This window comes from Patella vulgata, chromosome 3, assembly GCF_932274485.2.
Source record: "Patella vulgata chromosome 3, xgPatVulg1.2, whole genome shotgun sequence".
Taxonomy (NCBI): Eukaryota; Metazoa; Mollusca; class Gastropoda; family Patellidae; genus Patella; species Patella vulgata.
Window position 1 is genome coordinate 7,757,188 of NC_065881.2, and position 17,512 is coordinate 7,774,699.

Here is a 17,512-nt window from a genome sequence, read left to right on the forward strand (position 1 = left end):
TCACGGTAAGATAACAACATCAATGTTGATATAAACTGACAAACTTGCCCCCTTTAAGCAACAAAAAGACATTCGTTTTATGTATCACCAGGCGTGGTAGGGTAGGGTCGATGGGGCTATACTATATACCGGAAAACACCGGAAAACTACCGGAAAACACCATGTTATACTGAATACCGGAAAACACCGGAAAAACACTAAATATCGGAAAACACACTAAATACCGGAAACCACCCTAAATAGGTAACCCGGAAAAGGGCTATATTATAAACCGGAAACTAACCCTAAGCCTAACCCAGGCACACAGAGGACCAGGCTTCCGGTTACCTATTTAGGGTGCCAGTCTCCGGGTTACCTATTTAGGGTATTTTCCGGTATTTAGTGTGTTTTCCGGTATTTAGTGTTTTTCCGGTGTTTTCCGGTAATATGGTGTATAAAATGGTGTTTTCCGGTGTTTTTCGGTGTTTTCCGGTATATAGTATTGCCGGGTCGAATGGTTAAACGCGTTTAGATAATAAATTATGTCATTTAGTCAAGTGGCGTGGTTTTGATTCCACGCTTATACGTGACAAGGCGTAGGGTTGCCTGTCCAATCGTGTCTATTTTCTCCGGTTTTCCCAAGAAACCCTAATTATTGAAATCAAACTGAACCATGTTAGTCCCGAAATAACCTAGATTGTGTCGAGTGGATATTAAACTTGAACAACTAGCAAGGCGTAGGGTTGCCTGTCCAATCGCGTGTGTTTTCTCCGGAATCTCCGGTTTTCCCTAAAACCCCCAATTATTGAAACCAAACTGAACCATGTTAGTCCCGAAATAACCTAGATTGTGTCGAGTGGGAGTTAAACTTGAACAACTAGCAATGTGTTGACCACCTTTTTCCTTTCGGGTTATGTATTAGAAGCTTGTTAATGGATAAAATAATTAGCCAATACAGTCGAGTTTGAATCACGACACCATCCATGAATGAAGACAGCAAGGAGACGGTAAATTGAAACATTCCCCGGTGTATAATTATCATGATAACTAGATTTATAACATATAAACAAACTTGGGAAGGAAAGCGGCTGAACTTATGACAAGGGTCGCGATAATTTAAAACTAATCTTGAGACCAACGCGCAGATTGTGGTATTGTTAATTTACATTATGGGAGAAAGAGAGAGAGAAATGGGGCTTAACGTCCACTCGACACAAACTAGGTCATTTCGGGACTGACATATGGTTCAATTTTATTTCAATAATTCGCGTGCGCGTAGGGGTCTTTAGCAGTGGGAGGAAACCGAGGGACCCGGAGAAAACCCACGAGGTTGGACAGGCGACCCTATTCCTTGTCACGTACAACTGGGGTCTCGAAACCACGCCAGTTGACTCAATGGTAGACCGTATGATATACAGCGCACACGTGCTTACCATTCGACCATCCAACCGCGCTCTTTAACCAATATATATAGCCGTATTATGATAGCTGTAATATATGAAGGAAAAGATATATGGCTGTCTGGAATATTATTACATGTGTCGGTCTCTATAGTCACGAAAATGATAAATTTATGTAATGTACAGAATATGATCAACCTTTTGTGAGATAAATAGACAACTGTCGAAAATAGGTCGGGTGACCAAGAAAACTTATACAATGATATATTACTTTAAGTAGGTGATTTTTAGGGGAGGCAACACACAAATATGTTCACTGTGTTCTTAATCTATTATGATGACGCCAAACATCAGTCAGTTGGACCTCCTGTTTTAACTTTATTATGACAAAGGGAGATGACCCGCCCTCTCTTCTCACGACAGCGAATTTATAAGTGTGCTTTAAGAAACTTTGGAATCAAAGGACCTTTTTTTTTATTTTGTGTTTTTAACAAGTGTAAGTAATTTAATTAAATCAACCTGTCCATAATATCATATTTATTGTATTGGACATTAAATCTGTAATAAACAACAATCGCTTTTGAGTATAATACTAGGAAAGATGAATCTCTGTAAAAGGAATATCAATATTCTGTTCAGTATCTCCAAGTTATTGCAGATTGCAGGACCGGCGGAATGGTGTAACTTTGATATTTATAAGTGAACTTTTTTTTACCATAAAATAAACACTGTGGCATCTATAGGGTCCACAAAGGCTAACATGTGATTGTTCGTACAATCAGGGGCCATAATTCAGGAAGTGACGGTCCTATATGCACAGAAACCGAGATTGCTCGGTATAAACATACATGTGATTGTTCGCACAATCAGGGGCCATATTCCAGGAAGTGACGGTCCTATATGGAGGCAGACCAACATCAAATTGTAGTTCGTCTATTTATAGCAATTCTCTCTGTGTGTCTTTTCTCCCCTTTTGCATGCCCATTTTTTTGTTGATTTTTTGGTCTAGAATGGATGAAGAGGGTTTGAATTAACATTTTCTGCCAGGTTTTGGTAAATATTCATGATTTGGAGGCGGAAGGATAACGGGGTTACCAGGGTGGCTACGGTGATATGTACGGCAACTAGTTACATGTTTTTATTATGCTTCTTCAAGTTTGTGTATCTCAAAATTTTGGTGGTCAACCTCATACAAATTTTAGTGCAAAGACATGACCATTTGTTCCTTTGTCCGTAGTGAAAAGCCGCCACAGCACGCGGCGTCAATCATTGGCTGAATGGCGCGTGCATTGTTAACACAAGACGTTACTGCTTCGGGCAGAATGCTGCCTTTTAGTCATTTTAATGCCCATTTACACTAAATAGGAAATAATTTTTAAATACAAATACGTCAAACGTCTTTATTTATTTTTCTAATACATCAAAAAATGTTTTAGAATTTAATTTGTCGGTGGAAAAAAGTTAATATTTGAGACTCATTAAGCTGCATTGATGACATCCTTATCAGTGATTGTAGCGGCCTAGCGAATATTCACTGCTGATATAATTAGGAACTGTTTTGATTATTACTGATTTATAGGTGTTGACAAGAATTTTAAATTTTATCTGGGCTCTTATGTGTCAAAACATCACTCATTTTAATTTGAGTACGTGAGACAAGACTTCTCTACACTGTGTGAATCTATTAATTAATTAAAGATCAAATATGGTCGTAAAGATCATAGTATTACACCTGATTCAGGTTTTATGTCGACTTGTGCCGTGGGCGACACATGAAAACAGACTCTCTAGAAACCTAACTGTTTTATTCAGTGAATGTCTACCTCATTAAGTTGATTTTTTAACGTAGGCGATATTAATATCCACGTTGACAATCCAGATAATCCTAAAGCTATTGATTTATCGGTTGTTAATATTGTTATTACAGACGAGAGAGAGAGAGAGATTGGGTTTAACTTCCACTCGACACAAACTAGGCCATTTTTAGACTAATATATGGTTCTATGTTATTTCAATAATTCGCTAGCAGTGGGAGGAAACCGGAAGACCCAGAGGTTGGACAGGCAACCCTACTCCTTGTCACGTACAACCGGGGAATCGAAACCACGCCAGCTGACTCAATGAAAGACCTTATGATGGTGCTAACCATTCGGCCACCCAACTCCCCAACATGTTCTTGGCCTTTAGCCTCTAGAGCGTCCACAAGCTATTGTGGACGCCAGACGGACGGGGGCGACGACAATATACGACCACGGAGCGAAATCTAGATTTGTATTTTAATCAGATTGTATACAAACAGAAAGTTGTAAGATCTGTTTTTTAATCACATTGACTTGTTTGTGTGAGGAACATTAATTAGGCTACTTTGATCTAGAATCATTTAGAAATAACATTCTTACATCAAAGAAATAATGACAGAGATCATTATCTGGTCACACTATAAATGATGACATTCTACAATCTTGGATTAAAAAGACGTCCATCAAAGGAGTTTAGCAAAGATTATAGTTGGCACTGAGCTGTTTACTGTGAATGCCAAATGTTAACAAATTTTCAATCCAGGGACAAGGACAGCTGTCTAGTGGTTCGGATGGGACGAAAAACCGAGGTCCTGTGTATACATTAGTGTGCACGTAAAAGATCCTTTGGCAGATGATATTCGATATAAGAGTACACCATAGTGTCGCTGCCCGGGCTAAATTTCACCCATAGCACAATTTTGGGCGTATGCCTGTCTTCATTAGCAGAACAGTAGGACGTTAAACCCTATTTCATTTCATTTCATTTCTAATTTGTATTTCAAAAACTGCGTCTATGACTTGGCTCCTTTTGGCCAGACATGCAACTCTTAAAGAAAAGGTTTCCACTGAAAAATGGAATACATTTATCTTTAAAACGTTTGATCAATTTCAAATGCATCTCAAAAGCCTACTATTATTTTGAATTCCAACTGTCTTGGGGTCTTTTACAAGCACGCTAATGGGTACACGGCACCTCAGTTTTTTGTCCCATCCAAACGACTAGACAGCTGTCCTTCCCTGGCTCTTCATCCTGCACCACTAACAAGGGGAAAAAATGCCAGAAAATCCTGAGAGAGGGAGAGAGAAATGGCGTTTAATATCCACTCGACACAAACTAGGTCATTTCGGGACTAACATATGGTTTAATTTTATTTCAATAATTCACTTGCGCGTAGGGGTCTTTAGCAGTGGGTGGAAACCGGAGGACCTGGAGAAAACCCACGAGGTTGGACAGGCGACCCTACTCCTTGTCACGTACAACCAGGGATTCGAAACCACGCCAGTTGACTCATGACAAGTCGTATGATACAGCACGCACATGCTGCACATGCTAACCATTCGGCTATCCAACCCCCCAGAGAGAGAGAGAGAGAGAGAGAGAGAGAAATGGGGTTTAATGTCCATTCCACACAAACCAGGTCATTTCGGGACTAACACATGGTTTAATTTTATTTCAATAATTCACTTGCGCGTAGGAGTCTTTAGCAGTGGGAGGAAACCGGAGTGCAGAGAAAACCCACGAGGTTGAACAGGCGACCCTACTCCTTGTTGAGTACAATCAGGGAATCGAAACCACACCAGTTGACTCAATGACAGACTTTATGATACAACACACACACGTTAACCATTCAGCCATACAACTTTCCTGGAAAATCCTGATTAAACTTTTGCGACCAGCATCTTACACACTCAGTCACTGTGGCTCCCAATATAGATAATATATTCTAGATAACAACAAAACTATTTTTCAAATTTTATTCAAATTTTTATTTTTGCTGTAAAAAGAGTTTAGAAGTTATAATTCATCATAAAATCCTTTAGATTCAACATATTTTAATGCTTTTTCTTTAATCTCTTCCACTTTATCTGGGCTGCCATATTGGTTTTCAAAATCCAAGTATTTCTTAAAAATAAACTTCATTCTCTTAGCATTCATCTTAAGTGATAAAGCTCTTTCAAACAATTTTCTGGAGAAAAAAAAGAAGAAAGAGTTTAGATGTAATGTCAGATTTGTGGCTACCTGGGTTCCAAGCCATCTTTACAACTTTATAAAGCTAAAATATTTAATATCGTCATCACCAATAAAATACCTGTATGTCACAATTAATACAGATTGAGGATTCCTGTTGAATTGCCTTTTTAGCAATTTGACCAATCAGTTACTAAGCTATGGTCATTTGAGAGAGAGTGATAGAGTTTAACGTCCACTCGACACAAACCCAGAGAAAACCCATGAGGTGTGACAGGCGACCGACCCTACTCCTTGCCACATACAACCGGGGAATCGAAACCATGCCAGTTGACTCAATGACAGACCTTATGATACAATGCGCACATGCTAACTATTCGGCCATCCAACCCGTTTATGTTATGAGAACAGTGTATCATTTAATCTTGTGTATTTAGCACTAATTTCTTTCACATTCATTCAATATCAAATCTTTGTTTAAAAATTCGTAAAAATTGTTTAAAATCACCAAAAATCACTTAATTTGTACTTGTGTCCAGTTTAAAACTGACTATTCAATTTTGATAATGAGTGTACAATTTACAACCATTTAATTTCTTGATCATTGTTAAAAAATAAACAACCCAATTGATTATTGATGTATAATGATTAATTTTTAAACACTGATACATAAAATTAAATACTTGTAAATTAAGACACTCATTATCAGAATTAATCAGTCAGCTTTAAACTGGACACAAGTACAAATTAGATGATTTTTGAGGATTTTAAACGATTTTTAAACAAAGATCTGATATTGAATGAATGTGAAAGAAATTAGTGCTAGATACACAAGATTAAAGATACATTATGCAAGAGCTAAATCGGTCTATTGCAGGTCTTTCTTTAGGCCTGAAATGTTTTCTAAATTATTAATTAGACATTAATTAACTTATCCAGACCATAATCAACTCTAGATGGCATCGCTAGCCTGCGATCTTTAGTGGATTGTGAGCCGATTTACTGCATAACTTTCCTTCACGATTTAACGATTAAATGGATAATTGAGACTATGCTGTTTATCGTACTGACTTTAGTAATGATGATCGAGGCTAGGCGGAAATTTCATTCGCTTAGTTCTCGGTTCATAGTGGATCAATTTGTATGAAATTTTCAGCAAATTGCCTTTTATCTAGTTTTTAACTATTATAATGAGAACTGCCAACTCGTTATTGAATTTCCCATAATGTATCTTTAAATAATACCCGTATTACAGTGTTATATTTAGTGTATTGGTATTATATCGTGTTGTAAGAACGGGTATATGTTGGGTATTGGGGTGTATAGGCCACAAGATGGCCTGGATTGTTTATGATAATCAGATGGACTAATTAAAAACAGCCATTTTACAGGTCACTCCATCCCATAATTTCATCTAGGATCAAAGCCTTTTATTAATCAAGGGAAGTAACTCAATTAACACAAAGAACTTAAGAAGGTTTCAGACCACTATTCCTTAATAATATGAATAAGCTGGTTTAGTAAAGGAGTATATGACAGTTGGGTTTTGGTGAAGATGATGTTACGTACCTGACTCCATCAAAATCTCCCAATATCCTCACCATATCTATATACACAGACCATAAATCTAATCGTTTAGGATAATTAGCAACAAGATTCTCGTACATAGTTCTACCTCTCTCACCATCACCAAATTTAACCTCCATCTGAGCTACCTTAGATATCATCTCTACATCTATATAAATAAATAAATAACTAACCACATTATAAATAAATAACAACAAATATAAGTACACATTATAACATCTATATAAATAAATAAATAACTAACCACATTATAAATAAATAACAACAAATATAAGTACACATTATAACATCTATATAAATAAATAAATAACCACATTATAAATAAATAACAACAAATATAAGTACACATTATAACATCTATATAAATAAATAAATAACTAACCACATTATAAATAAATAACCACAAATACAAGTACACATTATAACATCTATATAAATAAATAAATAACTAAATTTGATGCAGTGGTGTCCAACAACATTTTTCGTTAAGTCTTGACCAATTAATTGAGGTCATGCACGTACTGTCCACAAAAAGAAATGAAATGGGGTTTAACGTCCTACTGTTCTGCTCCGACTGGGCTATGTGGGAAATTTTGCCAGGACAGTGGTACTATGGCCTACTCTTATATCGAATTCCAACTGCCAAGGGATCTTTTACGTGCATTGTACACCCGAATCTTGTTTTTCGTACTATCCGAATGACTAGACAGTTGTACTTGTCAGGCCATCCTGCACCACCGACATGGGGAAACCATGTTGGAAAATCCTGATGAACTTTTTTGTCCAATGCAGGGATCGAACACCAGGGTAACGAGCCAGCGTCGTACCCACTTAGTTCCCTCGTAACATAAACAATGTGCACAAACCTTACTTGAGAATTATGGTAATATAACAAAAACGTACTATACAGTTTGATCAACTTACGTTCCTTTTTTTCCAGACATTTAAAGCTACGTTGTAGTAACTTTCTTCCCGTATCTAACCGATTATTACGGAAACAAAACTGAACAAAATTCATCCATATTTGTTTATCTGTGTGAAATCTCTTGACCATCACATTATACAGCTGTTCAGCTTCCTGCAAGATAAAATAAAAATTCAAAAAATAAAGCGGACTAGAAGCTTTCTTTAAATACATACATGTAGTAGATGGAAAATAACATGAAATGGAGTTTAAAGGGCCAATCTCGATTATATTTTAGTAGAACAAAACTGCCTTATTTTGTGTTAAAGGCCCTAAAACTTAGGGCCAAGCAACTAATTCAATATACACAATACGTTTTCAAACAACTTAAATCCGTCAGTCTTCATCTAGAAATGGCCACCAGTGTCCCAAGCTGTATAATATGGTGTTTGGATAAAACCAGACTTTTACTTCATAAAAATAACGTGTAGGTGAAATTTATCTTTCGTTATCAAATACAGCACTTGGGTCAAGCACTGTATAGAACTCTAAATGAATGGCAATCGATTATCAGGTCACCCAACGACAAAAATTGACCCGAAATCTTAAAAGGATTACGTGTCCGGATAAGAGGTTTTGACGTTCATGTCCAAACAACTTAATATTTTGAGCTAAAATTTTAAGACATGGTAAATACACCATTCCTCTGTATTTTGGCGCTTAAATTTGATACGTACACTGACTTTTATTTTTGAGACTGTTCAAATTGGGATAGTCCCTTTAATGTTGGGAGCCACGGTGGCCAGGTGGTTAAGACGCTGGCTCGCTAGCCTGGAGGTCGGGTGTTCGATCCTTGCATTGGCCGAGAAAGTTCATCCAGATTTTCCGACATGGTTTCCCCTTGTCAGTGGTGCAGAACGGAGGGCCTGACAAGGACAGCTGTCTAGTCCTTTGGATGAGACGAAAAACTGAGGTCCCGTGTATACATTGGAATGCACGTAAAAGATCCCTTGGCAGTTGGAATTCGATATAAGAGTAGGCGATAGTGCCGCTGATCGGGCAAAATTTCCCTCATAGCACACTGTATGGCGTATGCCCGTCTTCATTAGCCCAGTATAGGAGCAGAACAGTAGGACGTTAAACCCCATTTCATTTCATTTCATTTCCTTTAATGTTACTGAACCGACTGGTCTAATGTTGACAAGATGTTAGCTTCCATTGCTTTCCCTTTCCAAAAACTGTTTTAGCCAAAAATATTGCTGCCCTTCCATTCATTATACTGTCACAGTTTTGTCAGTTTCGACAAGGGAGGTGGTGTGAGTAGAATCGTGAGGTAACTAAGCACCGCTGTCCTGGTTGGTTGAGATAATTTCTTAATTTCACTCGACTGACACTATTTTCAGGATTGGGATAATTCAATTCTGGAACGTTCAATCCAGTATCCCCTTGGTGTAAGTTTAAGGGGAACTAACTCTTATTGTTGCTGTGTGGAACAGGTACAACTTGTTAATTCCAACTGGATAATATCAAGTACTTAATGATTAACAACAAAAACACATACTTATGGAAAACAGCTACTGGTGTATTTTAAGACAATGTTTCAGAGAGTATTTTCTCAATGTTATCAAGCTAATACTAGTGTATTTTAAGACAATGTTTCAGAGAGTATTTTCTCAACGTTATCAAGCTAATACAGATTAAGCTAATACAGATTACTACTTAATTATTAAAGTAGCTAAGTCTCTAACTCAATATCATCAAAAATCTTCGACATTGAAAACACAAATTATTTGTCAATTCAAATCAATATTGGTCTTGTGACCTTACAGGGAAGAGATAGGCTTCTGATATCCAATATTCAAGACAAAATAAACATTTTACCATCGGTACACAAATCGTGCACCATAATGCGCTTCAGCACCATTTGGAACCAGGGACACAAAGAACAGGGCTAAACATATTCCACAAGTCATGCCAAATGGTGACGCCATATTCTTATCTGGAGAGCATGCATAATAAATATCCTCGGTGTAGACTGGAATAACCAGATGCTAAAGACTGTCATTCAATTGAGACTTCTGGCGTATTTCGCCGAACATAAGTGCTTTGAAATTAGAGTAAAAACGGAAACGATTGAATGTAAATCAGTTTATTTCCATTCATATTACATTATTATATGCGTTGCGACCCAATTATGTCAATTTCTAGGTCACAAATATTAGCGATTTAGCTCGTTTAAAACATATGCATAACATATTGTGTTTACCATTGAAAAATGGAATTGGCCGTACCCCCGCTTCATTTAGCGGATTAAAATACAGATCCTATTTCGTTTTGTGTTTTAACAGTTCAAAATTTTGTTTTACTTGTCTTTACTACACTATGCTCTTGAAGAATTGTTATATTACCGGCATTCTGGTTAAAGTGAGGGATTAGCCAATGACACGGTCTGTGAGGGATTAGCCAATGAAACGTTCTGTTATGGCAAGTTTTTGGTGTGAGTTACATAGAAGTATGGGTAACCCTCTATAAACAGCAATGCTGATTGGTTAATTAAATGTCTGACGTCATAGGGTAAAAAGTAAAGACACGTTCAATGCTTCTAGGACAAAACAGGGAACCACGGTGGGTAAGTGGGTAAGACAATGGCTCGCTGGCCTGGAGGTCATGTGTTCGATCCCTGCATTGGCAGAGAAGGTTCATCGGGATTTTCCGGCGTGGTTTCTCCTTGTCAGTGGTACAAGACGGAGGGCCTGACAAGGACAGCTATCTAGTTGTTCGGATGGAACGAAAAACCAAGGTCCTGTGTACACATTGGTGAGCACGTAAAAGATCCCCTGGCAGTTGGAATTCAATATCAGAGTAGGCCAAAATTTCGCCTCATAGCACACTGTATGGCGTATGCCCATCTTCATTACCCCAGTTGGAGCAGAACAGTAGGACGTTAAACCCCATTTCATTTCAAGGACAAAAGAGATTTACAACATACCTCATATTTTTCCGACCTAACATAAACACTGATCATCCTCTGATGTATTTTCTTGGAATCACAGTTTGTTTTAGCTCTTTCAAATAATTCTTCTAATTGATCTGACGTACCATACATATTTTCTAGATTTAAATACGCTACCCAAATATTCAACTTCTCTTGTTCATCTCTGAAATATAAACACATGTTAAAAATATGCTCAATATGATTAAAATACAGAACTATATTTCGATTCGTTTTAAATACAAATCTATATTTCGTTTCGTTATTTTTCATACTTTTGATGGCCTTGAAAGATCTGAAGATCTGACTGGATGTAGTGGAAAGTCGCATCAAAGACTGTACAAACAGACCGTTTCATTGGCTAATCCCTCACATCATCCAGAATGCAGGTTATATAACAACTCTTCCAGATCCTAGTGCAGTAAAGACAAGTAAAATCAGCGTTGACGTTTCTAGTGGTTTACCCACAGTTCCGCACGCCAAAAACTTGCCGTAACAGACTGTTTCATTGGCTAGCCAGTGTTATATACTGAGCGCCATGGAAAAAGCATCACTTAGTTTTTCGTATAACAAAATGATCCTGTAAAAATATCTTATTTATTTTGCTTCTTATTGTGAACAATATTCAAATGGGAACACATCAATAACAACACATTTGTACACTTATGGATGTTTAATCTGTATTCAACGGTACAAAGAGCTCACCTGAAACTGATTGTTTTAAGAGCTCGTTCTGCTACAGCCCTAGCTTTATCTATTTCTGTACATTCTAGATGATACGCCATATAACGTGTCCATACTAACGAACTATCAGGTGATTGTAGAACTAAACGATCAAAATCATCAGCTGTTTGTGGTTCATCATCACCTTCTAAACGTCTTTTTTCAACCTAATTTTAGAAAAAAAAATATGAAAACCATATAAATATTAACTTTTTTGATCAGACAAATTAAATTATAAAACATTTTTTTTTATACTAGAAAAATAAATAAAGACGTTTGAAGTATTTGTAGGTAAAAATTATTTCCTATTTTAGTGTAAATCGGTATGTAAAACGAATAAAAGGTGCCATTCTGCCCGAACTAGAACGTCTTATGTAAACAATACACACACTATTGAGCCAATGATTGACGCCCCGTGATGTGACGTCATATGTTGAAGGCGATCATCTTTTACAGAGCTATAAGAAGACTTTTCACAATCGTCTGTGAAACAGATTGACATCATTTTAAATTACGGTGTAAATATTTGAATTATTATTTAACATAAAAATAATTCATTACCTCATAAATTTTCTTCTCCTCTGCTTTTTTTTCTAACCTTATTTCATTTCTTGTCTTTTCTACTTTCTGAAAAAAAAATATGAATAATAATAAAACAAAGGCTCCATAGATTTTAACATCCATCTAGCCCTATAAGTTATAAGTATAGCCATTCTAGAAATAAATAATGACATTATATATGGATTGGGCTGTACGATATTGCAAAAATATGAATAATACAGTTTCAACTAAATTTTAACATCCATCTAGCCCTATAACTATACATGTAGCTATCCTATAAAACCCTTTTCATTTCATTTCCAATTTAAATATATTCTGTGTAAGTATATTTTCTGAAATCCATATATGATCGTTCATTTGTTCCTAGAGTTTTACATCCATTTCCACCATTGGTGATATCGTAGACAAGTTATAAGTATAGCCATTCTATAAATAAATCATGGAATTATATATGGATTTCAGAAAATATACTTACACAGAATATATTTAAATTTCCTACTGTTCTGCTCTGACTGGGCTAATGACGGGCATACACGATACAGTGTGCTATTAGGGAAATTTTGCCTAGAGAGCGGCACTACGGTCTACTCCTATATCGAATTCCATCTGCTGAGGGATCTTTTATGTGTACCCCAATGTGTACACGGGACCTAGTTTTTTCCATCCCATCCGAACGACTATATGTTGTCCCTTGCCAGGCCCTCTTTTATGTACCACTGACAAGGGGGAACCACGCCAGAAAATATTTAAACTGGACAGGAAAGGAGTTTAACATCTCAAAATAAAATGAATTGGGGTTTAATCAGCTAATGAAGTCGGGCATACGCCATGCAGTGTGCTAAAAGGGAAATGTTGCCTGGACAGTGGCACTACAGTCTACTCTTATTTCAAACTGTCAAAGGATATAGCATATTGGGACATGATAATCCTACCGCTACAATTTTGGCTATTTTGGCTATCACGATACACCGGTTTCTTGATATGAAAAATCGCTGATGATTTTATCATAATATACCGAAAAATGGGTATATCGCCCAACCCTAGCAGTACCCCCCCCCACCACCAATATATATACATAGAAGACAATACCTTCTCCTGTTCATCATCAGATTCATCACTGCTACTATCTTCTATAGTTTTACTTGTTGGTAGGGTAAACTGATTATCCCAATTAAAACCTGTTGATACTTTTAATCTAGCCACATCCTGTAAATACAATAAATTACTCTACATGAAATCTCATAACAATGAGCCATTGTCCTGAAAGGTACACCGTGGATATGACCAGAGAGAGAGAGAGAGAGAGAGAGAGAAAGAGAGAGAGAGAGGGGGGGTTTAACCTCCACTCGACACAAACTAGGTCATTTCGGAACTAACATATGTTTCAATTTTATTTCAATAATTCGCTTGTGTGTTTATGGGTCTTTAGCAAGCTGAGGTAACCGAAGGACCCGAGAAAACCCAGGATGCTGGAGAGGAGATCCTCCTCCATGTCACATACAACTGGGGATCTTTATCAATAATGCCACAGAGCTCACATATAAAAGTATATGTATAAACATTTTCTATTTGATAAATGTACAATATTTTGCCTCAGTTATAAACATTATGCATGAGCTAAATCTGCCCATTTCAGGTCTTTCTTTAGGCCTTAAATATTATCTTAATTATTAATTAGACATTAATTAACTGATCAAGACCATAATCAAGTCTCGATGCCATCGTTTATCTGCAATATTTAGTGGAATATGAATACGTTTTGTGATAGATAAGTTAACGTAAAAATGGATAATTGAGTAATCAAGACTTTGTTTATTATCATACCAATGGTAGTAATGACGATCGAGGCTAGCATTAAATTGAATCGCTAATATCTCGGTTCAGAGTGAAGCAATTTGAATGAAATTTTCAGCATATTCTGCTTTCATTATCTATTTCTTAACAAATTATAGCGCGAACTGTCAGTGTTACACTACACTATGCACTGGGCAAGTACTGGTCTAGGGGAACTGGCATAGGTAGGTTAGCAAGGGTACAAACATATGTACATCATACTGTCGGTACTCCAATCATGGGGTTAACCTGTGGAGATAAAAAATAACATCGTTTAGGAATAGGAATACACACTTTATTGCGGGGTTTGATTTGATGTGGTTGACATCATTTCCGGTTTTATAACGTAACCAGGAGTGGTGTCAAAACAGTTGTTACATCTCCCTTTAACTGTAAACGCAAAAACGGCAACCCCCGTATTCCTTCCGTCACATCAGCTCTTTATTTAATCTTACCTAATGCCCCTTTAAGACTTACCTGTTTTATAGAAGATGTTTGATGACTAACAGATGGTGATGTATGAGTACCTGTACTTGGAAATGGTCTACCTTGATTGCTAGCGGATTCTTGTCTTTTCTTTTTAAATTGTTTTCTGTTCTTTTCTTTTTTTAAAGTTTTCTTTTCAAGTTTAAATTTTTTCGGTAATATAACCCCCTCACTATTATCACTTTCTTCTGTATCGTTCAATTTGTGTTTTGTTTTCTTTTCAAACACACTTTTATCACTTTGAGTTTGTTTCTCATTCCGCACAGGTGTCAATTCTGATTTGTCATTCTTTTGTTTTTTCGTTTTACTTTCTTTTATCAGCGTATCTTTGTCTTTTAGTTTTGTATGTGCGAGACGAGGAAATAAACTTTTGCTTTCCACCATTTCTGTTTTCAATTTTTTGTTCTTTTTCTTTTTTGCTTTTAATGGTTTCCCCAAGCTTTCTTTTTTGCTTTCTTTCTGTTCAGATTTCAAATGATTTCCTTTTACCTTCTGTTTATTATTAGTTTTATTTTTTGTCATATTTTTCAAAATATGTCTTCAATTCTGAAAAAGCAATTATAAAAAAAGATGTCATGTACATAAAAGTAAGATTATATTTCTACTGTGTGTAAGTTCTAAAATAGCTATACTACAGGTGGACCTAACCCAAATAGTTTTGGGCCACATATTAAAGCACCAGCACTCTTGTCACAATTCACAAGAAATAATTTTAGAAGGCCTGCTGGTACATATAAATGTACTGTATTTGGTCGCCAAAACTGGGTGGTGGATTTTGTCATCAATGTAACATGAAAGTCCATGCGATCAGTTTGCGAATACCATTATAAAAAGGTGAAATAAATCCTAATCAGAGGGGTCACTCCAACGTACACATAGTTATCCAGCAAGGCTATGCAATGTTGGTCATGTTGAAGTTAGTGATTTCGAAACGCTAGCCTAGTAGCAGCAAAAACATGTGGATTCTTTAATGCTTTGACACATAATTACTATTACTCAGAATCAGGAAACTAAGGTATGGTATGGCTTGTATGATGGTGACATGTGATATAACTATTCATATATATTTTATCTTTACGGGACTCTAAAATCTATGCTAGCCATCAGTGGTAAGAAATCACTCGGACTCTCGACAACACGCAAGTATATGACTGAGTGGGAATGTGGGATTTAATCACCGTAAAACTTATTGGGGACAAACTGAGGGCAGACCAGATTTATGGGAGGGCAAATGCCCACTTTACAGCCCTCCCCCAGCCCCAACAAAAAAAACCCTTGGCGCCGCCACTGATTCTAGCATAATAATGAAGGAGTTTGGCACCAGGTAACAGGTTGTGACACTGAAAATCATTTTATAGAAGGCTTTAATTAATAAACGGACTGTATTTGAATGAATTCTTGCCACTCTTGTTATCTAAGTATTGTTGATGCATATGAAATTTATAAACAGACTTGTGTTATTTTAATTTTATGTGTGTTTACCTTCTAAATAGATTTTAACCATGCTTCATGGGCGCAGCCATATTGGATATCTTTTGCAATGAAGTTATCTTTGGTCCTAGCGGTGTCTTTTACAATTAACACACCCTATAAAATTCAGAGCCCATTTCGTGTCTGCGCAAATCTTTTCAAGATTATTAATTACATCCAAAATTTTATCTAAGTATTGTTGATGCATATGAAATTTATAAACAGACTTGTGTTATTTTAATTTTATGTGTGTTTACCTTCTAAATAGATTTTAACCATGCTTCATGGGCGCAGCCATATTGGATATCTTTTGCAATGAAGTTATCTTTGGTCCTAGCGGTGTCTTTTACAATTAACACACCCTATAAAATTCAGAGCCCATTTCGTGTCTGCGCAAATCTTTTCAAGATTATTAATTACATCCAAAATTTTTCATAAGACATAAGGCAGTTGCGAATTTTTCAAAAGGAACATAGATGTTTTCTGTGAATATTCCTAGATATTTATTTAATTTTCTTTTTGTTAAATGCATTCTGAATCTGAATATTGTGACAAAGGGAGATAATAAAATAATGGCAAATATTTTCTAAATTTAACAGCAGTAGTTTTCATGTATCACCCTTATTAAGATAGATTTTCGTTTTTGGGATAAAAAATTGAAACCCTGGCAGAAATCAACCTAGCCAAATAATACATTATTGCTGAAAATCACCCAATTTGATCACGAATCTTCCACAATTTGCTATCACTTCAGATTAGGAAACTGTAGGCCCCTAGTATCAATTATATGCAATCACATTTTTCCTGTTTTGTCTTGACAGCAAGACCCATTAATTTATAAGTTACGGTATTGGAATATTGACCAGCTGCCATATTAATAAAAACTGACATATGAAGAGCCCCAGGGAAGAACGATCTAAGTCACTTTTTGAACGAACCCCAGTTAATGGCGCCATCTGGTAGCAAATTGTATAAGGTTTCTGTGGAACAATCAATTTCAGGTAAAAACGATCAGAGTCACATCGAACCAAGGCCCTTCTGACAGAGCCTCCTGGACAAATACAAGACCATCATATTTATTTGACCTTAATTTGGCTGAAAAGTGGAAGTCAGTTGTTGTACTGGTAATTATGATTTGTATTAAACATCATTTTGAAGTTGTAATAAAATCCACTCGTTGTTCTGTTTGCATCAAGCATTCCCGTCCAAAAGTCTGTTTTGCCTTTTATGACGAAAGACAAAAATATGACTTAGATCGTTCTTCCCCTGCCATACAGCATGCTATGACAAAATTTTTGCCTAGATAGGGGCACTAAGGCCTTCACGTATTTTAAATTTGGACTGTCACTGGTTCTTTAACGTGCATGCCATTGTGTGCACAGGACCTCAACACAGTACAAGTACATGTATCTAGACATGTATCTGACAAGTGGGAAACCACACCAGAACATCTTGAGGAAATTTCTTGACCAACACAGGAAGCAAACATTAGACCTTCTAATTATCGAGCATTTTTTTGCCATTTGCAAGGGGGTGCAAAAACTCAAGGAGGTGCACAAACTTACAACCATGAGGCAAAGTGCGTCA

The 17,512-nt window shown here is 36.5% G+C and overlaps 1 protein-coding gene across 1 annotated transcript; it reads right to left on the reverse strand.

The window, feature by feature from the left end:
• Positions 1-5,163: 5,163 nt before the first annotated feature.
• LOC126815894 (protein RRP5 homolog) lies at positions 5,164-16,013 on the reverse strand. Its single transcript, XM_050541932.2, has 9 exons — positions 15,938-16,013; positions 14,447-15,001; positions 13,226-13,342; positions 12,137-12,202; positions 11,558-11,742; positions 10,850-11,018; positions 7,881-8,034; positions 6,939-7,104; positions 5,164-5,367 (listed from the first exon to the last, which is right to left on the reverse strand). The coding sequence occupies exons 2-9, from the start codon at positions 14,975-14,977 to the stop codon at positions 5,196-5,198; spliced, it is 1,560 nt and encodes a 519-aa protein (XP_050397889.1). The 5' UTR covers positions 14,978-15,001; positions 15,938-16,013; the 3' UTR covers positions 5,164-5,195.
• Positions 16,014-17,512: the final 1,499 nt, after the last annotated feature.

Bases quoted from the DNA above. Each gene is read 5' to 3' on its own strand.
- LOC126815894 (XM_050541932.2), bottom strand. From the start codon at position 14,977: ATGACAAAAAATAAAACTAATAATAAACAGAAGGTAAAAGGAAATCAT. The intron at 11,743-12,136 runs GTAATGAATTAT...TTCTAAAATTAG, and splicing joins AGGAGAAGAAAATTTATGAG to GTTGAAAAAAGACGTTTAGA. The intron at 7,105-7,880 runs GTAAGTTGATCA...TTATTTATATAG, and splicing joins ATGTCTGGAAAAAAAGGAAC to ATGTAGAGATGATATCTAAG.